The 22,335-nt window shown below is 38.4% G+C and overlaps 1 protein-coding gene across 1 annotated transcript in view; it reads right to left on the bottom strand.

Moving 5' to 3' along the window:
• npffr1l2 (neuropeptide FF receptor 1 like 2) overlaps positions 1 to 22,335 on the bottom strand; it is a 37,853-nt gene that overhangs the window by 3,681 nt on the left and 11,837 nt on the right. The window contains exon 2 of the mRNA XM_086074995.1: positions 17,069 to 17,405. Coding sequence (XP_085931121.1) covers positions 17,069 to 17,399 — 331 coding nt within the window. The 5' untranslated portion in view covers positions 17,400 to 17,405. The remainder of the gene's footprint in view (positions 1 to 17,068; positions 17,406 to 22,335) is intronic.

Below are 22,335 nucleotides of genomic sequence, written 5' to 3'. Positions count from 1 at the left end.
TCATGTAAGTGTTTCATATTTCTCAGCAGAGAATGGGATTTTTATTTTCCTTCTCGGCAGTTCAGTCTTGCCACTGTGTTTTGGGGGATTCTGGGTTATTGCAGCCACCCCTGCCTTTTGTAAAACATTCATTTTAGGTTGATTGAAAACTGTAATTTGCCCATGAGTGTAAATAATTCTCTATACAGTTCAGTGGCGCAATCCATGTCACGATTGCCTTTTGTGCATGGCAGGTCAGTTTTCTCCTGGCAGGTCAGGCAGGTGGGTGTGGCTGGCAGCTGGTGGGACACACCTTGGCTCAATTAGATAATCATCCTTTCTCAATAAGAAGCCTGGTCTGCACCCAGGATGGCGCCAGAGAATTCCATCCCTTGCGTTAGTGCCACACAGCATAGCTTCTAGCGTTAATAGTTTTTGCATTACGCCTGATGTAACCACAAAGTTTTTGTAACCTGTTTGCCTTGGATTTTTGTTTTTTGTTATAGTTTTCTTCGTCAAGATTCTACAGCAAGCCCACCCCCTCCCTGCCCGATTGCCTGCCTACTGAGTCTTTTTGTTTTGTTTTTGCCTGACCTCAGTAAAATAAACTCTGTTACTCTTTTTCTACCACTTGTCGCCATTTCTGCATTCTGGGGTCCGACCCAGACAAACCGTAACAGTCCAGGGTATGCGCGGGTACACGGAGTATACCAACTTCTAAATCCTCCCTGAGGTACACCGTTCATCCATGGCCTACCCTCCTCTGCCTCTAATTGGCTGGTACCCCCTGCTTATGCTGATTAGATTGGCAAACTTTTGGCATGAGGACTGATGAGCCAATCTGAGGCAGGAGTAGGGTGCGTCCTGTCAAGGAAAACAATCCTTCAAATTTTCCCCCAAGCCAAGCCACACTGCTGACACAGAAATTTAGCTCAGGTGAAGTGATTTGCCCTCGTACATGAGATACTTGATTGTGACGTGGGTTCGATCCCCAGGGTAGACGCTGCTGGTTACACACTAATGCTCGAGTTAAGTTTTAGAATAGCTATAGGCTGGTATTTGATTTGTAAGTACAGTACTGGTAAGTTAAAACACAAAAATGGGGACAAATCGTTTAAGATTCAGCACAAAACAATACTTTTTTTTCACTATTTCTGTTCATTGTTCACTATATCTTGTAATTTGTTTTATTATATATGAATTATGTTTGCCTCATGATAAATACATTTTACATTATTTCAGGCTGCTTGTGTCACCAAACTGTTCTTAATTGTTCTTAAGTCATGACAATTTTTTTACTGTGAGCAAGTACAAATGACGGATTTTTAATTCTTACATGTCAACGTTTCTGAAAGAGGACATTTTCCTGGACTACTTTAAATACGTGAAAATTGAGAGTTTAGTGTCCTGAAAGTATTCACAGCTTCACTTTGTCCACAATTTATGTTACAGCCCTAGATTAAATTCCTTACAGTTTTCAATACCCCGTAATGAAAACAAGAAAATAGTTTTTGCGAGAAATAAGATGTACTTAAGTATTCAAAGCCTTCACTTAATAGCCTACTTTTTTACATTTGGAGTGTCAAGTCTTTTTAAGCTCTGCTGAAAGAGGAACCATCTGGGCAGGCCTAGTAATGACAGGTAGAGGTTTTCATCAAAAATGTATAATTTTTGTCCTCAGTCCCGACTGGTCTTGGAAATCCGCATGAGCTTCCCTTGAGACCTCCAAGCAGCAGAATTATTATATATATTTTTGGTATCCTTCCCCAAAGCTATGCCTCCATACAGTCATGTCGTGGAGGTCTCTAGACAATTCCTTTGACAATGCTTGGTTTGTGTATGGATGGATGGATGGATGGGAACAGAACAAGAATGCAAAGTATGGGGCCAAAGCATGCAGAGCATGTGACTAACTCCATTCTTGAATGTGTTGGGTTTCTTCTTGTTGCAGTGGAATGAAAAGCACAACATGATGCATATATTTATTGACAGTACATAGAGGAAAACACTGCATTGTGATTCATCATAAAATGTAGCACCGGCTCAGTGTTCAATTGGATGTATTGATATCTGATGCTGTACTGCACTGTGTGAGATTACAATGTGACAACGACAATTTGTCCACCCCATAGCCTACAGAATCTTAAAGATTTTTCTAGCCAGACTGTCTGTCTGTCGAAATGTGACCATCTCTTCATTCAATTTTAACAAAGTAGACCAGCCTTTTTATGATTCTTGATGCATTCACTGACACGTACGTTGGGCCTCCCACCTCAAAATTGGATGGAAATAGTCTCTTTCGTTTGAGCTTGAGCCAACAAAAGTTTCGTTTGTGCTATCACTGTTTTGCAGTTATTATAAAAAAAAATGTTTTAGGTCATCCAGAGTTCTCCCAGCCCCCCATCTATTGAGAAACGGACCCAAAATGGATCCATTTGTTTGTGCTGGATTGTGCTGTTAAAATTTTCGTTTGTGCCGCAACGGTTTTATAGATATTAAACATTTTTGTTTCGTGTGATGACAGCATCCAGCCCCCTATTAACTTCGGAATGGAACCGAAATGGTGCCAATCGTTAGTGATGCGTTAGTGCTGCATTGTGCTGTAAAAATGTTCGTTTGTGCTGCGATGGTTTTATAGATATGGCATATTTAATTTATGATAACGTCATCCAGCCCCCCATTTCCTTCGAAATGCACCCAAAATGGTGTCGATTGTTTGTGCTGCGTAAGTGCTGTTAAAATTGTCGTTTGTGCTGCGACGGTTTTGTAAATATGGCACATTTAGTTTTGTCTGATGACGTCACCACTAATGCTCTGGTGGTGACGGCATTTGTGCTGCTTACTGCACTATTAACCATGCACCTGTGGAAGGAGATGGAAGTTGAACACGCCGTCTGGAGAAAGCAACCTTCAAATCTGTGATAACCGGAACAATTTGCTTATGAAGAGTGGGCCCAATGCCTGCTGAGCGGTCTAGAAGTCTTAATGAAAGTTAAAAATATAATGTTTATGCGGTGATTGCCTCTAAACGTTGTGCAACAAATACCTTCATTTTTGTCCATGCCTGTCTCATGAATTTGTTTTATTAAAATAATGTTGAAACACAATTCGGAAGTCTGATTTTCATTGATTTATTACATATGCTTTTGTCCATGTTAATGATCACAAATACTTAATAAACAAATTTGTACAAGTCATTCCTTCATTTTCTATGCTGTTTGCACGTAGCTTAACCTTGGAAAACCCACGGGGTCAAATTTGGCCCCTATAAATTCTGCTACTCAAATAACAAAGACCTTTTTTTTTTTTTACAAATTTAACTCAAAAGTCCAGAGTGCCACTTCTGACCCCTGCATGGGGCCATCATCCTCCCCCTCAATCCCGCCACCACCAAGATTTGTTCGAGTTTATCAGAGTGCAGAAACCAAATCGGCCTTTGGCCTGACAAGTAGGAAAATCGCCGTCGATGTGCTGTGTGCAAGGACCTCAATACTGAAATGCACTGTGAAAAATGTGCAGTACCTCTCTGCATTAACAAAAAAATAAATTGTTTCAAAGACTATCACAATGTCTAGTGTGAGTTCTGACAGATTTTTGGATAAGAAAGACCAATGGTGTTTTGTTTTTTTCCAGCAATGATTTTGTCCCTGTGTGCCAAAGTGTGTTTGTTCATTCAAAATCCAGTTCTAAAATGCAACAAATAAAACAAAATATATATATTGTTCAATGTAGCTGTGTATTTGATTGATTATTTTCTTAAAATCTAAATAGTTTACTGACAGTTTTTGTTATTCTGATTTTTCGAAATTATATCCCTAAATCCCAAAGGGTCAAATTTCACCCTAATCCTAAATTAGGGAATAAAGGGTTAAAATTGAAAAAACATATATTTTGGTGTTCAGTGAATTTAATGTATAATTCATAATTTTCCAAAGAAGAAAAGGGTTCTTGGGTTCTCCAGGGTTAAAAATGTTTTAGGTCATCTAGAGTTCACCCATCTGACAATAAATAATTAAATAAATAAATACAAATCCAATACCCTTTATTCAGTGTACCTCCAACCCCCACCATGGGCATGTGCACAAATAATAAACCGTGTATTGACGCACATGGTTGGCATTCCTCTTTTCGGTCCATTTTTGAAACCCAGCGAGCAAAATCTGGAAAGTAATTAAATTCCTGCACATTTGTTTTTAAAAGAGCCAAGGTCTTTCCATTAGCCGCAAATAACTATATTGAAATCAGAGTGTCACAGCGTTCTCAGCATTAATTGTGACAAAGAGCCCGAGATCAATAGTCCAATGGTGCTCAATTGTTACATTAAGAACAGTGATGAATCCCTGCACACTGGCAGCTCAAAGCGCTTCATGTCTGGTTATTTGCGCGCGCGGCTAGCTCAAGAACTCGCAGGATGGAACCACGTGTATGTCGGGCATCACAGGCAGAAAAACTAATGGACTTCGGAGATCCTGAGCCAAGCCATCTCCCAAATTTGGCCACCCTGCGCAAGGCAAAACAGGAGAAAAATAATATAGCATTAGGTGACAAATATAGTATATAAAGTATAAGTTGAAGTAAAAAAGAAAAACATGAATAGGAAGAAAGAAAATAGTTTAAATGTTCAAAAGGGGAAGGAGGAAGTTAAAAACATATCTAGTCCTACTGCTTGTTCGTTTTATGTTGACAAAATGATAAGGTTAATGTATTTCAACAAAAGAAAATGTATAAACCTAGTCATTTATACTAGTGCACTTTAACATACGCACATTTGCCAGCAACATATGTACATGAAATTCATAGGCATATTGACCTTTTACACGTGATGTCACAGCCCTCATGGGAACGCCCCCTCCGGGACCCTGGACGGCAAAAGAGCCACTTGCCTGTATTGTAACCGTTGAATCACGTATAGCGTAAAGTCATTTATCTAATTGATGATCTCATAAAATGGTCATATCTTGTTGTGTAGTCGGTTGTACAGACAGACAAAGGAGTAAACCAAATGTTGCTTTTTATTGCGTACCTACTAATGAAGACAAAAGACGTCGATTGATAGCAGCAATCAACAGAAAGGAGTGGCAGCCCACAAAGTATTCACGGATTTGCAGCAATCATTTTTTGCGAGAGTAGTAGATCAATGTTGTAATTAGTAGATAAATATTGTAATTAGTAGATAAATGTTGTAATTAGTAGATACATGTTGTAATTAGTAGATAAATGTTCATACATTTTACTAGTAAACATACACTCTAACAAAGATTGTAACAGAGGTGTCGAATTGCGTGTTTCAAATCACATTAACGAGCCAGATAGTTAGCGTCCACCCCAACTGCACGAACACACAGCTTAGTTTTAAAATGCACCTTCTTCAAAACTATTAAGTGCATTTAACTGTTTTATAATGGGTGATTTCGTCTTTGCGCTTGGAGTTTTTAACTCTGGAGCCGGAGTCATATTATTACTGCATAACTTGTCACTACGATAGTCATTTGTTCCATGCTAGTAAACATAGTAACATATGTTGGATTATTAACATTGTTTTTCTGTTTTAATATATATTCTTCAAAGTGTTTTTGATTTTAGTTAGATAAATACAACTGTTCCCCATATGCTAGTTTATCTGTGGTCTTGGTTCTCTTCCCTGTCAATAGTGAGGTGTCTGATTTAATCTAAACAACCAGAGGTGTTGGAACAAAAGGTCGGTCCATAAACAACCCTGGAGCCAGGACGTGTGGGGGCCGGGTGTTTTACCCACGTCCTTTAAGTTGATCAAGACACCTCCTGAACAAAGATAAAACTGGGGGATGTGTAGACTTTAAGACTCTTGTTTTGACAGGATGTGCCACATGGGTTGGGCTATGCCTGGAAGGGCAAAATGTACTTCTTATCAATAAAGGGGGTGGGAACTGTTAGGTATATATGGGTGAGTGTTGTTTGAGAATGTGACACTTCTGGGACCAGGGCTATTTGAGCCGGGTTCTAGAGATGCCTTTCAGACTCTGAAATAAAGCTAGCAAAACTTCTCCACAAGACTTCAACTTTGAATTTTATTTGAACACGCAGAAATCAGAGAAATGATTTCCAACACATAACATCATCACAGTTTCAATATTGAACGGACTATGTAAAAATAAGTCAGTTAGCATGATAAACAAGTTTTACCTTTGCATTACGATGTATATTGTCCCCCGGTGTGAGCGTAGCATCTCGTCCCCAGAGACTCAGCCAGCGACAAGCTTTTCAATCAGCCCCGGTGTAAGGAGAAGAGACTACATAATGATATAGGTCGTGCGCTGTGAATTCCGGCAAAGTCAGCGATTTGATTAACTTGGTAAAAACAGCAGATGACAGAAGGTAAGGGGCTGTTTTCAAACTAGCGATCTCCAACTTAAGTAAATATCGTGCTCTGTGAGTCCCGACTAAATGTACAACTTCGACTGACAGACTACTTCGGTTGAAGTAGTATATTCCATGGCTCTATGGGCAATAATAACTGTTAATTTGTAAAATATCAGTCGCTAAGTTACTAAGTCGCTCCAGGTCACGTCCACTTCCATTCAACAATCAGTTCTTTCCGCCGTCTGTCATAGGGCAGGCACGTGATCACGTGACTGCCCTATGACAGACGGCGGCAATTTTCATTACACTCTTGCTGATACATCCAAAGAAATTACAGCATATATACAATTTTAACAGCTCATGTCTGATTTAAGTCATTTTTTGGAACAATTTTTTAAAATTCAGCAAGTGACTGACATCGTTTCAGGTCAGTTCCAAAATCATTCCACAAATTAACACCTTTTACAGAAACACACCTTTGCTTAATATTTGTTCTTGTTTTGATTTGTTGTTTTTGTTGTTTTGTTTTGTAGACACTTAGACCCTTATGTCATAAGGACTCTCTCTAATTTCAAATAGCTTCTTAGTATAGTGGCAGAGTAGATTGTTGTGTAGTTTATAAATTTTTTGTGCTAAGTCGTAAAATGCCATTGTATTTGATTTAATAAATAGAGAATGAGTTGGTTCTGTATATTTTGATTGATTAATAATTTGTATGGCTCTTTTTTGCAGTTTGAAAACAGGATCAGTATTTGTTTTGTATGCGTTTCCCCAGATATCCACACAAAAGGTCAGATAAGGTAATAATAATGAACAATATAATGTGTATAATGATTTTGTTATTCAGGATATCCTTAGTTTTAGAAAGTATCCCTATAATTTTTGACATTTTCCTTTTGACCTTAGCTGTGTGACTTCCAACATAATTTTTTCATCAATAACTACTCCAATAAATTTATTTTCATACACTCTTTATATTATAATTTTAATATTATAATTTTGACCTGTTATGTGGTTTGTCTAGTACAAACAATTATAAACTTTGTTTTATTTAAGTTTAGTGATAATTTGTTCATATCAAACCATTTTTATTTTCACTTAAAAGCTTATGTTTTTCAATAAAATTGTCCAGTCTATAAGAAAAAAAATTCTAGAATTTTTGAGAACTGTGGCAGCAGTGATATTGGTCTATATATATCGTGTATATATATATATATATATATATATATATATATATATATATATATATATATATATATATATATATATGCATGCTCCACTGTGTTAACATGTAAGCTTACATTGAGCTTACAAGTTAACTAGTAAGCTTGTAAGCTTATATGGAGTTTACATGTTAACAAGTAAGCCCAAAAATGACTGCAACATCACTAGTTCGTGTCTCTTCTGACACCACTATAATGTCCATTTTTGAGCCCACTGGTCACTCTCTGTCTATGCACTGTATATTGCACTGTATCTATAAAGTGCAAAAGTACTTATCCAGTTATTTCAAAATAAAATAAACAAACTGAAAACAGCCACAATGCTTATTGAGTTTAGTGGTGGGGGCGAGATGAATTACGCATGTGTTGTTGTTTTTTTTGTTTGTTTGTTTGTTTTTTGTAAATACAGTTTATTTTCTTTAGTTATTGCGGTCCAGGCACTTAAGGGTTAAGGCTTCAAGACATCAAATTGAAATATCGACCAATCAGAGTTCTTGTCCCTCCTGCTTCATTTGCATGCAGTCAACTAGTGAACGTGTTGGCGTTTGAGTCGCATTAGAGATGTCAATGGTAAAAAATAAAAAATAAATAAAAAAAGAGATTATTGCATTTTGCATGTTGACGTGTAAGGGCCGAATGTCCACTGGTATCACCAGTTGCGTTTTTTCTTACCTTAGTGGTTCACTTCAAAATTATGTTTTTCTCCATTTTTATGAATAGGAATAACATGCTATTTTAATTTTTGATGGAAATATACCGGCTTTAAATGACAAATTACATAGATCTGTGAAAAGTTGCACAACATATTCTGTAATACTTTTTACTAATTTCATATCAATGTTGAAGCAGTCAGTGGACTTTTTATTTTTTAATATTTTAACAACATTTAATACTATTAGTATTATTAACAGCATTAAGCCACGTTGTAGATTATTATTATTTTTAAATGCGTATCTATTTCATGTTTGTTTCTTGCCTCAGGGATTTCTTTTGCCAAATTACTGCCAACATTAACAAAATACTCATTAAATTAATTAGCTATGTCTGAAATTTTTTCAATAACAATATTTTTATTTTTTATAAAATATTCTGGATAACCTTTTTTTTTCTTTTCTTTTTTTTAGCTATTTACATGATTTAGTAATTTTCCATATTTCTTGTGTGTTTTTTTAAATTCATTCTCTGCATGGTAATCTTTCTTACTTGTTTGTTTAATATTCAATGGTTTATTTTTGTAGGTCTTGTACTTTATTTCAGCTTCCATAGTTCTCAATTTAATCAATCTTTTGTATAAAATGTTTTTCTTTTCTTTTTTTTTAACTTTTTGTTTTCCATTTTTACAATTAACACAATATTATGCTTAACGGATAACAAAGAATAAAACTGACTTTGAGAAAAATAAAACAAAATGCGTACATTGTAACAACAATTCAAACATCAGAGTTAAATATTCCAAGACACATCATTCTGCTTTTCTAAAGAGAGTCCAGATAAGACACCACATCTTTCCATCCACGAGTAAAAAGATCCATTGTCATTTGCAGCCTCGCAGTCATTTGTTCCATGGTGTAAACCTGCTTCAGTCTCTGTCTCCACTGTGCTATATTTGGTGCAGAAACAATCCTCCAATTCACCGTTATCAGTTTCTTAGCAATCAATAACAGAATCCGTAAAATATACCTTTGTCTTGAATCATATTGACCCTTTGTCACATCTCCCAGTACGCACCCCACCAGATCTAATGGAACATTTACTTTTACAATTTTTCCATTTCTACCTTCACAATTTTCCAAAATTCTTCAATTATAGGACAGTCCCAAAAGATATGTAGATAGTCACCAATTTCCCCACAATTCCTCCAGCACCTATCAGTTAAGGGTGCCTTTACAAACTTAGAAATCTTAGTGTCGGGTTATTGCTCCGTGACGCTACTCACCATACGTGACGTTTTGATACTGCTACCTTTCTAGCGGCAATCTTTCCTGGTGTTGTGGACACCACTAGTAATTAGACGAGTAGCGCTTTCCTTTCATCTACTTTGTATACTACACTCCTCTCTGTTTTATCCGCCCTCCGGCATAATATTGTGTTTTCTTGTTTTTGCCCACGACGTACACCTTTTTGTCGTCGTCGCTTTTTGTTGGTTGATTAAAACTGAGTGACTTTCGCCTTGGCTGGATCTGCTCTTTTCTTTTGGGGTCCAACGAACACTACCCAACCGTGACATTATGGCTCATAAGATAGTGTCTTATTTGACGGTATCTGTATAAATCGTTAGGTTCAAGCCCAAATTGTTGTTCAAATGATCTGACCATTGTCCCATCAAACATTTGATTGATTATGGTAAGGCCCCTATTGGCCCATTTACGAAATCTCCCATCCCATAATGACGGGGGGAATTCTGGGTTGCCCGAGATCAGCATGCATCTTGAGATTGTTTCTGGCATCCCTAGTTTTTTTTTTTTTTTTACCGTTTCCCACACTTTAAGAGTGCGTTTAACCCACTCATTCTCAATTTTAATCAACTGCTTTGATACCCATAAAAGGTAGTACCGCCAATGCAATCCCCCTCGTTGTACTTTGTTCTATTTTAAACCACCCTGTTTCTTCATCTCTGGTAATCCAAGACACTATTACAGTCAGTTGGGCAGCCCAATAATAGTGTTTTAGGTCAGGTAAGCCCACCCCTCCATGATCTTTTGCCACGGTCAAGATTTTGAGTCTTATTCTAGGTCTTTTGTTTTGCCAGATAAATTTAGAAATTCAATTATTCAGTGTCTTAAAAAAGGAGACTGGAACTCTCGTGGGTAAAGCTTGAAACAAGAAGAGGAGTCTCGGAAGTATATTCATTTTTACTGTTGCTAACTCTGCCAAACAAAGACAAAGGGAAGACCTCCCATCATGTCAAGTCATTCTTTATTTGTGTTGTTAATTTAGTTAGCCTTAAACAATTCTTTTGGACGGTGAGTAAGAACTATCCCCAAATAACAAAAACCCTGTTTGGACCAGTGAAATGAAAAGTCTGTACTTAATTGTATTGGCCAATTTCCTGAAAACATCTCAAGAACCTCAGGGCCCCCTTCTGCTTTATATGTCAAAATCTCATCTAACTTCCATCAAGCTTCTTTCAGCTTTTTGAGTATCTTCTCTTTGTTATTTATTTTATGTTCCTTCTCCAATTGTTCAATTTAATTCTCCAATTCAAGTTGTTTAGCAAGCCTTTGCTTCTTGAGTCGAGATCCCAGAGATATAATCGTATCCCTCATCGTAGCCTTTCCTGCATCCCATAATACTAAATGAGAAACAGTATCATTGTCATTGAGGGTAATATATTCAGTAAGGGCTGATTGAATTTCTTGTTTTATATGATGATCTGTTAGTAGAGAAACATTAAGTCTCCAATATTTAAAAGTGCTATCGGCTCTCAAGTTAATTTCCAAAGCAACTGGATCTATGATCTGAAATTGTTACTGATTCTATTGTATTGCTTTTTACCCTGTATATGTGGTGTTTTGAAATTAGAAAGTAGTTTATTCTTGAATAGCTCCCATGTAACTGTGACATGAATGTGAAATCTTTCTCTCTTGGTTGGAAATGCCGCCAGTTGTCCACCAAACCCAACTCTCTCATAATATAAAAAAAAAGTTTTTGACATTGTAGATTGTGGTTTCATCGTTGTGGGTAACCTATCTCATTTATTATTTAATGTACAATTGAAATCTCCCCAAATAACGATGATATCATCTCCCTCCTCTGCCAGAAGAGCTCCAATTTTTTTTTTTTTTATAAATTGTGGGCAATCTTCATTTGGTGCATATATATTAAGGATAGTTATTTTCTGTCCTGCAAACGTTCCCACCACCATCACGTATCTTGAAATGTTTTTTCATTATTATAATATACAGATTTATTAAAAAGGATAGCCACTCCTCTTTTCTTCTTCCTTCCATATGATGCACTGTAAACTTGGTCCACCCATTCCCTTTTAAACTTCATGTGTTCTGGTTCGGACAAATGTGTTTCTTGTATCAAAGCCACAGCACATTGCATTGATTTCAACTGGCTTAAGATCTGCTTTCTTTTTATTGGGCTGTTTATTCCTTTTATATTATAACTAACAAAGTTAAGGAGTGTCATCATTTCCAAATTGTGTGGAAATGTGTGTCTGCATGTAGAGGAACATATATTTGAAAGGCAATATTTTGCCACCACTTTGTACGCATTTGAAAAATCAACTAAATGTGTCAAGGGGAATCTAAAAATAAAGCAAAAAACTTGAACAAAAACAAGTTGAACTTCCAACCTACCAAGCGAACACACCTCAGACAGCATCCAAATTGTGTTCGGTCCCCACCCTCGGGTGGGGCAGAGAAGTGTGACCAATCCTCTCTGTGGGAACATGCACAACATGTGCAAGAAGAACCGATATTACACCTAAATGTAAAAAAGTTCTAAACAAGTGTAAATCACTCATAGCAAGGAAAATAAAATCAAAAGCTGCATTCACAACCAATATCCATCCGGACTTAACCAAAGCTACATTAATTTTCAGTGACAACAATGACTTAACATCACTTAATACCATTTTTATTTTATTTTTATAATAATGACATATTGTATCACAAATCTGGTCCGACCTTTACTTTTAAACAAGTTTTAGTCTACCTTGGGACTCAGAAGTAGTTCAATCTTCCCCTTGTAGAAAATTGAGGTCTGCTGATGACATCGCCCAATTCTTCTTCTTTTTCTTTGTGTTGCTCCACCACCCTTCCATCAACTCCTCCTCGATCCTGTCCCGCTCTCCTCCACGCATCTCGATGCCCAGGTCCTTCAACGTCGCTGTAGCGCTTGACAATGTGTCGAAGATCTTCTCTCCCGTGCTTAACTTGAGTTTCAGCCTTGCTGGATACAAGCAGTTTGCTTGTACATTTTTCTTCTTGAGTTCCTTGATGACTTCCCGAACCTTTGCACGTCTCTTTTGAAGCTCCGGAGAGTAATCTTGATCAAAAAAGATTATCTTGTCTTGAAAGAAAGTTTGTCCCTGGCGCCATGCTTGCCTTATAACTGCATCTTTAACCCTTGCATCCAAAAATCTCACTATGATCGACCTGGGAGGTGCTGCTGGATCTTTAGGTTGGAGTGAGCGGTGTGCCCTCTCAATCTGGACCTCCAACTCGGGTGATAATTTCAGCACTTTGTGTAGTAGATCTTTCACGAACCCAGCCATATCTCGCCCCTCACTTCCCTCAGGTATCTGAAAGATCCTGATATTATTTGGTCTCGTTCTATTTTGGAGGTCGTCACATGCAGCTGAGAGTTCAATGTCGCGGTGAAGCATGTACCGGAGAGCTCTCTGTTGGCGGTTTGTTGCGTCCTCAAACATGCTCGTCCTTTCCTCCAAGGCGTGAATCCTCTCTTCGTGTTCTCCTATTTGGTGTTTTACGTCCGCCATTACTTGTTCCAGCCTTTCCAGGGACATTTTAGTTTGACTGTGGCCTTTTTGGTTTTCTTTTCGGAGTTTCCTCATCTCCTCCATTAGCGGCCCCACTTGTTCCGGCTGGCTTTCGATGTTAGCCTTGCTAGTAGCAGTCGAGCTGATGCTAGCTGGACTCATTTTTTTATTTGATCATTTGTGTAACTGAGAATGTCCGTTCATTAAATATGTCAAGACATGATCCTGGTGTCCTATACATACAACTTCTAATAATGACATTTGGTGCATTTTTCATAAGTATTTCAATGGTTAAACATTCCATTATGTTGTCAATGGTGGTAGTCAAAAGTTCTATTTTACTGCTTTTTAGAGCTTTGTCTACATATATTGCGACACCCCCTCCCCTTCTATTTTCCCTATTTATTGCAAACGATTTTTCTATCCTTCCAGTCCCATGTCACTAATTTTTTTCATTATCAAGCCATGTTCCTGATATGTCAATTATTTTGAATTTATTTAATTTATTAAGGTATTCTTTGATTTTTGTAAAATTTGTGTAAAGACTTCTTCTATTGAAATGTATAACTGAAAGAACATTTTCCATTTTTATATTTTTGTTGAATTGATCGTCCATATAATAAATGCAAGTGAAACTGCAGTAATCATTTTTGTAGAAGTGATTGTCTTGGTCCAAATTATTCTCAGGGTCAAATGTCTTGTAGTCAGCGTTTTTAAATGTTTTCAAGTCCATATTATTTGTGTTCATCATGTTCATCTTCCTTGTGTTACTGTGCTGCTGTTAATATGTACTTGTGGTGTATTTTTGTCATCATCTACAATGAGTTTATTTTATTGAATGCCCCGGAAATTGTATATTCGTCATACTTTTGTTGTAAGTATGCAATTTCTCCTCTCTCTCCTGCAGCTCTCAGTTCAGACACCAGTTCTTTTCTTTTCCTTTTAACAGCATCTGTACAGTCCTCATTTATGAAATGTTTTGTTCCCTTAAGATTCTTAGCTTTTTATAGAAAAACGGATTTGTCCTTAAATCTTTGCAGCTTCACTCCCACCGGCCTTGGTCTTTCTTTTCTGTCCTCACTCAATTTCCTTGTGCAATGGGCCCTTTCTATATCAACCGTTTGCTGAATTTTTCGGTTTTCAGTTATCACTTTCATAACCTTTCCCTCCGTTTCAGTCCATGACTCTCCTGGTGACTCCGGAATTCCATCAAGGATTAAAATGTTTCTCTTGGACTGTCATTCCAAATAATCAATTTTAAAAACATCCGACTGTATAGCTTTGTTGTGCTCCATCTGTTTATCCTTGTCCATTTTCAAATTGTCCACTTCTTTTTGAGTGTATTTTAAGCTTACCTTTACCTCCTGTATCACCCGTGAGAGTCAACAATCTGTTGTTTGTTGAATCCACAATTATCCATACGAAACTTTTAAAATTGTCCTGTTGTTGTTGTAGTAATGCTATGAACGTGTTTTTTTGAGTCATGGAACAAAAAATTTAACAGCACAATCCAGCACAAACATAGCACAAACAAATGGACCCATTTTGTTTCTCAATAGATGGGGGGCTGGGTAAACCCTGGATGACCTAAAAAATAATGTATAATAACTGCAAAACAGTAATAGCACAAACAAAACTTTGTATGGCACAAACCAGCACAAACGAAATAAACTATTTCTATCAAAAACAGACTCGTCGTGCAATTGTATTACTAGTGTCGTTTCACTTTTCATTTCAGCTAAGTGGTTGGATTTCATTTATCCTTGAGGTCTTTCCTTTGCTTTGTTTTATATTTATACTGTAATACTCGATATGGTGCATGCATTACACTCCCCACACACCTGTCAAGTGTTTTTATTATCCGGTTATGGGCCCAGACTTATGAGAACCAGATTCTGAATGTGAGACGAAGTCTCTGGTGGAGGTTTTCATGCATGCGAGATCCACCACACTAGCATCTACTGAAATTCAAACACAATCGGCTTCTTCCTCTGGTAGTTGAATCGGTGGAGGCTGATGTCTGTGGATCTCACTCTGCTTCATCTATCCTTCCTTCCTTTCCTCAGTCTTTTCTTTGGTCTCTTGAGACTCCCTAATTTGTTGGAACTTAGATGTTTCTGGGGTTGGTGAAAGATTCTGGTTGGTAACCCGTGGGTAGTTGGTGATGTCTGGTCGGTGCTGGATTTCACTTCCCTTTCTTTTCTTTGATCCTTCCTCGGGTCTCCAGACAACCTCACGACTCTAGCTGGATTCTGAAGTATTCGGTTTAGATGAAGGGTATGGGATCTTTAATAGGTTTTAGGTGAATTAATGAGTACACACTCACATGCACGCACACATGCACACACACTCACGCACATACAAAAAAAGAAAAAGAGAACAAAAAGAGAGAGAGCAAGGATGATGACATGTCGAATCTGTAAGATTACCGAATGAACAATACTGAGCCGCCCCCCCCCCCCCCCCCCAAAAAAGAATGTGAGACGAAGTGCGTGTTAGCACGGTGAAGCAACAGTAGTGAGCTAGCAGCAAAGTATATTATCTAGTTTAGCAGCAGGAGCATCGTGGGAGACTAAACCAAGGTTGAAGGACAGTAAAGTGGAGGAATATGAGCTCTGGGAAGAAAGGATGTTATACTGTATTCATGCAGAGGGTTTAAAAGAGCTTATTTTGTCAGAGGCCACCGAACCACTGACAGATGACTTGTGGATCAAATTGATTTTAAAACTGTTTATCTGCATGCCATGAAGACCATTTATAACCCAAGGCAATCTGGACATAATTGGAATGAATTGCTTCACAAATGCCTAATAGAGAAATATATATATACTCAGAATCAAGCAGACCGCTGTGTATTTATCAGTCTAAAGAAACAAGTAAATTAATAATTGAAATCTGAGTGGACACATAATTGCTGCCAACAACACAAAGAGCCTAAAACGAGTGAAAAGCATGCTTTCCACAGGTTCAAAATGAAGGATCTAAGCAGATTGAAACATTTCCTTAGCATGGACTTCAGCCAGTCGGAAGGCTGTGTAAAAGCGTCACAAAACAAATATGTGGAAAAGACCTTAAACCGTTTTGACATGCAAAATGTGGAACCAGAGAAACACCATACAAGCAAAAGCTAGACTACAGCTAGACTATGCTCCAAAAATGGTCGATGTAAAAATTTACAGAGAAGCTGTTGTCAGCCTCATATAGGCTACTTGGCCACCTGCACACGCCCTGACCTATGTTTCGTGATAAGCTCACAACATTTTTCTGAACCCAAAGATGAGCACTGGGTCGCAATAAAACATGTTTTGCGCTATCTCAGAAGTACAACCAACAAACAGCTCTGTTTCAGGAAGAGCAGTGAGAGTCTACTGCAGGCCAGTGGTTCTCAACCGCGGTCCTGGAGTATCCCTATCCGGCCTGTTTCCCATGTCTCTCTCAACCAACACAGGTGTTTCAAACAATCAGCTAATCGACAAGCTCTGCATGAAGCCTGATAACGATCCTCAGCTGTGTTGGCTGAAGAAGACATGAAAAACAGGCTGTATAGGGGTACTCGGGGACCGAGGGTCTAGGCCTTTGAGGCTTAAATGATGCAGACTGGGTGTCAGATGCTACTGATTGACGTAGTACAGGTATTCTGTAAGTACAGCTAAAGATAATGTACTGGTCTAATAAAAGCCCAAAACACAACAAACAGTGGCACCATCCACGTGTATTTATCACCTGGTCTCGACAAAAATCCTGAGTCCGCCCTGTCCGAGACCCTTAAAAAGTGGTCTTGAGACCAAGACCGATCTCGAGAACTACAACAAGCTCAGCCATGATAATGACTCGCATCTCTGTACCCGGTCTCTGTTTCCATATTTTACTTTTTGTTCAGTTGTTCAGATTCAAACTTACAACCCTCTGGTTCCCAATCCAAGTCATTAATAAGGGCGGAGCTACTGCATCCACAAAAGGCAAAAAAGATGTCAATTCTGGAGAGATGCTAATCTGCATCATGACCACTATTGAAATGGCTTTGCCAAAGAGACAAAAACATGTTTAAGAAGCTTGAGTATTGCATAGATATTACCTGTCATGAGGTTGTCCACAAGTGTTGTTGGGATGCAGAAGATGCCCACCAGGAGGTCACTGACAGCCAGGTTTAAGATGAAGAGGTTAGTGACTGTGCGCATATGATGGCTTCCCAGGACGATCAGACACACCAGAATGTTCCCCACCATACACAGCAAAAAGATCAAGAGGTATGCTAGGATATAGCCTGTAGCCACATACAAGGAATGTTGGTAATAGGGGTATAAGGTCATGTTCATAGACTTCTCTTGGCTGATTTTAGAGGTCGTGTTGTCTGATCCAGTTCCCGTCTCCACTATTTCAGCTCGCAGGTTGTCCAACATTTCCATTTTTTCCTGAAGAATAGAAATAGATGTGGAGAAGAGCAGACAAACCAAAACCGACAGATTAGACCGCAGTCCATATTGGGACTAGGCATTGAACAATATTTGATTTTGACGGTATGATAACCGCGAGCAAAAATATTGCGGTCACGGTACCATGGTATTAAAATTACAGTTCTAAAATGTCCTTTTTAAAAATATTTAGGTAAATAAAAACAGCTTTTTATTTCATTCAACACATTTTATTTCATTTTTAAGCTAAATATAGAGTATTTGGTACATTAAGAAACGTGTACCATGCTAAGTTTAAATAAATAAATGTTGACATTCTTCTTGTTTGGATTCTTTTTAGCATCGCTGGTGAGCTATTTTTAGAACAGACCCCAGGGTACTCAATGTCCTTGGGGACACCTTGCACCTACACATGTACACTTAATTTTTATTTTAAGGAAAATAAGCGTCTCCCCTTATCCCCCCCCCCACCCCCCCCCCCCCCCCCCCCCCCGCCGCCTCTCTTCATTCTTCCCTCCTCCGTGCACTCGCTGTAGAAGGAAAATAAATTTAATTGAAGGCAATTAACTTCAAATCGGCTCATTTCTGCAAGAGTTCCTTACCAGTGAAAGATAGTATTAGCGGTTATTGAAACCTTGAAATCGTCAAACCTGTTATCGGCCCATGCCTAATTGGGACCAGAAACTCGTTTGATCTGGACCTTGTGTTAAAAGTGTAAAAATGGGTAAAGTGTGTGATAAATTCATGCAATATGTGCCTTCCACCACTTTGCAGACAGACAACAACTTTTGGGACATAGAGTATCCCTATAGTCTGGACAAAAAGTCTAAATTAATAATGATTTACTATAAATACAGCTAAAGTAAGTACTGAATATAAAGCATGTTTCAATACATTTAATATAACTTAATTCCATTCCACTTGTAGGAGGCTAACGATATCATCACTGTACTACTGTACTGATGATTCTTTATTTATTTTTTTGCCATACTAGAATAAAGTGTAATTGCACATCCACTACAATAGGTGGCAGATAACTCATTGCCAGATGCACAAGAAGCATTAGCTCCTCTGCAGAGGCAGACTTACTGCAATTTTATAGGCAAATAATACTATCTATAGTCACGGCAGAGAGTTGGGGGGGCACAAAATATTTTCTTCCACCTTGGGGCGACATAATAAAAAATAAATTAGAAGCACTGCTGTACTATACAGGCCGTGTAGTGCACTTAAGCTATCTGCAAAATTGCGTGCGCTTAGCTGAGCCGGCAGCTACAGTTTGGTAATTGTCTCCCTTTGACAGTTAATGAAATAATGTCCAAATGTGCGAGTTGAAGGCGAAAATGTCACGAAGCAGATGCCAGAGAGTCACTTCAAGGGACTTCACGACCACCATAAATCTAATTAAAATAAATTATTCTCAATGCCCTAACTGACGCAACGCTCTGTAGTTACCCGGGTTTGTAAAATGGCTTATAAATAATGAATGAATAATCAATCAATCAATCAATAACATGTTTGAGCAGTGAAGTGTTGGAGTTGATTATTGTGCTGTTTGACATCGTTTGAAAAGCGCAGGCTAAAGATAAACAGCGATGTTGTGACAAACCAGCTGTGCGTGCGTGAAGTCCTTCCTTGTGATTAGGGGCTACATAAATAAACGTTGCCGTGAATAATAAACCTATTACTGTTCTTTGCTTCTCATCCATTTCAGAATAGTGGTGTGTAACGTGTATGACTTAGTTTTGAATTGCTAACTTATTATACAATATATACTATGTATTGAATTAGAGTCTGTCAAGGAGAATGTGTTTGCCACAAAGTTAAATGTGCTAATTAGTCAAATAAACAATAGGACAGTAAACGATTGGTTCAGATCGTGGAGTTTCATGGGCAAAAGGCAACCTGGCTATTGAGTAGAATCAGGAAAATCTGATTTATTATTCCACCTCCATGCAGCCAGTGTAACCAAAGGAATAATTCACCTGGAGCCATGAGGTAATCTAATTATAGCTGTCTCCCAGGAAATACAAAATGTCAAGACCAAGAGGGAACAGCAATTGACATATCTGTTTAGTCCCCCATCCCCGAGTCACAGTTGGAAATTGTAGTTTGGGGGCAGCCCAGTGGTCTAGCGCTTAACAGTACGGTCTTTTATTGTGGCTTGTATTTGGTGCTTGATATTCTCTCTGGGCTTTAGAGGGCTCTTTCTAGGCATTAAAAGTTCCTCCCAGAGCTGACAATCCATTTGTTGGTTGTTCACTAAAGGAGACCGTCGGTGTGAATGTAAGTGACTTGTTGTGTGTTGCTATGTCTTGTGTTGATGGCTTGATTAAACTCAAGTTCAGCATCTTTCTCAGGGAGCTACAGAAATAGTTTGGAGATGCAGGTTGGCAGTTGTGCAGGATCTACAATGGAGCTGTCTAAAATGTCTTTTTCTTTTCTTTTATCAATAAATGTTCTTGTGTCTATTTTTTTTTAAAGGTGAGAACAGTTCAAATCCAAACCCACAGATGAAGAAGACACGTCCGTTTTTCAGCTTTGGATTTTAGCATCACAGCCATCACAGAGACCAGACACTGCTTCATATTAGACAATACTATGACTCCGGTATAAAGTTTAACAACTGACCCTCACTTCTTCCACGCAGTCTCTGTCGCACAAGTACACAAGTACAGTGAAACTTCGAGTTACGAATGACCTTTTTTTACGAACTGTTCAAGTTACCCACAATTTTTTGGATAGAAAATCTGCTTCTCGTTACGTACATGACTCGTTATGCGAACTGTTACAGCATGTATGACAGGATGTATCGACGTTGTCCTTTTTGCGCTATTCAACCATCATTGGCTCTGTGCATAACTTATTGCTAAAGTTGTGCTGTTTTGTTGAAACCCTAAATTAGATCTCAGAATAACTTCAAGTTTACAGTAGGCTGCAAACGGCCCAAAGCCCCACATAAAACTCGCTGTCTCATTTGCTGATTTTCATACCTCAATTAAAAATGACTCATTACTTCGTCTGGCCTGCAGGCAAAAATGCTGCAAAAATTAACTTCCAGAAGGCACACTGCTATTGTGCTTTTGCCAGCTCTGTCCGCTTAGCAATGTGTGTTCGCGCATGCGTAGTCAGTTTCCCAGTAGAAAAGTCCTTTACGCAAATAGGCAGATCGCTACGCAGCCTTTTTACGTCGCTGTATTATTCCAATGCAAACGTACGTTCACACAGTGCATTCGTGAATTCAAAACACACTTAAGCGGTAAGATGACGCCACTTTGGAGAATAAAAATATTTTCACGCCTTTCTTTTGAGGGAAAACGCCATCTTTTGAAGGATGGGAGACCAACGCCTTAGCTACCGGATCTTCAGCAAAGTAAGAATTATTTGTACTTTTCACAAAGAATGGTGCAAAAGAAAAGATTGGCTTTGTGGATGTGCTTCGATTAACTTGCTGTTTCACTTTAAATGGTGTTTGGCATTGCTATTGCTGTCTTGATTTTGTGAGGAATTAGGCTGTTTTACAGGGAGATATTCACTTTATTGCATTCTTTCCGGGCGTCCGGGCGGGTTTGAAATTGTCCGTTTTTTGTTGTGCGGCAAATGGGAGGCAGTGCACTGCAACGTTTACTGTGGCTGGCAGACTGCGCACTGGCTGACGGCGGCCCAGAACTTTAGCTGAGTGGCAAGTGGGAGGCGATGGGTACGAACACCGCTCGAAGCAAAAAATGTAAGACTTTAAAAGAGATTCATGTTTGTTTGTTTTTTCTACCCATACATAGGAGCCATATGTTAAAATAGTTTGAATGTATGGCTTCTTGTTTCTGAGTATCAAGTATCTCGAGGTCAGGCTGAGCGTCCTCTTTCTTGGAAATGAAAATATGCTCACCCTAGGATACGTTGTACACTTGACATACACATTTGTAATTAGTGTGTGCGTCTCAATTTGCGACTGCCTGCCTACTCAAACCTAGAGCTCACTGCACATCACTGAGCTGTTGTGTGTGCATCCAGAAGTTCCGCCTATAGACACGCTTCTTCCAAACATAATTGACCTTGCGCAAAAGCCCCGTCCCCCTCAGTTGACGCTTCTGAGTCGGACATCCTTATGGACACTTACAATGTAAATGAACATACCATTACCAAGTGAGTGTTTTTGGAGCAATACAAGTGCAATATCTTCCAAATGGAAGCAAAAGGGTCTATATGCACTATGCATTGGAAGGATATATTCCTAATATTAAAATGTGCAGAAAAGCGGACTTCACAACTATTGAGGCTACATCATACAGGTCTCAAGATAAGTTCGAGGTAAACAACATCTCTCTCTCTCAGCATGGAAATTGTAATCCCACAAAATAATTCCCATTTTGAATAAATGTACCTGTACAGTGATTACAACCTTATATCTACAAACACTGTGCATTCAGTTCAAGACTACACTAAATGCCATTATCAAGTATTCAGTAAGGTTGTGATGTATTGTGTAATATTTCAATTAGTCTTGTTTTTTTATTCCTCTTTTCAGCCTCAGCCCTGTTTAAGTTTATTTTAGTGCTTCCAACAAATGTTCCCACTAAGCGGTGAAGCAATTGTGCATGGTTTTCACCCTCTCAGCACATGGTATGCACATGGTATGCATCGCATGAAATCATTTCCAACCTGAGCTATATTTGCATTTTGTATTTTCATATTATCTTTGCATAACGAAATTGAAAAGTTGATTTGGCATATGTAGTTGACGGAGCGAGAAAGAAAAAAATGTGAGGATGTTTCTGCTCTAATGTTCCCTATCACAAATAAAATGCTTGATTTCATTGAGAACGGGGATGAGACAAATTTGGTTGATTACTTAATCAAATCACAATGTTTAGTGCAAACATTACAAATGTGAATTATGGAATTCACAACTCTGTCTTCAACAACTTGAAGA

This window comes from Leptonotus elevatus, chromosome 5 (assembly GCF_054856555.1).
Source record: "Leptonotus elevatus isolate MCC_2025b chromosome 5, RoL_Lele_1.0, whole genome shotgun sequence".
Taxonomy (NCBI): Eukaryota; Metazoa; Chordata; class Actinopteri; order Syngnathiformes; family Syngnathidae; genus Leptonotus; species Leptonotus elevatus.
This window is presented reverse-complemented; position numbering and strand designations above follow the sequence as displayed.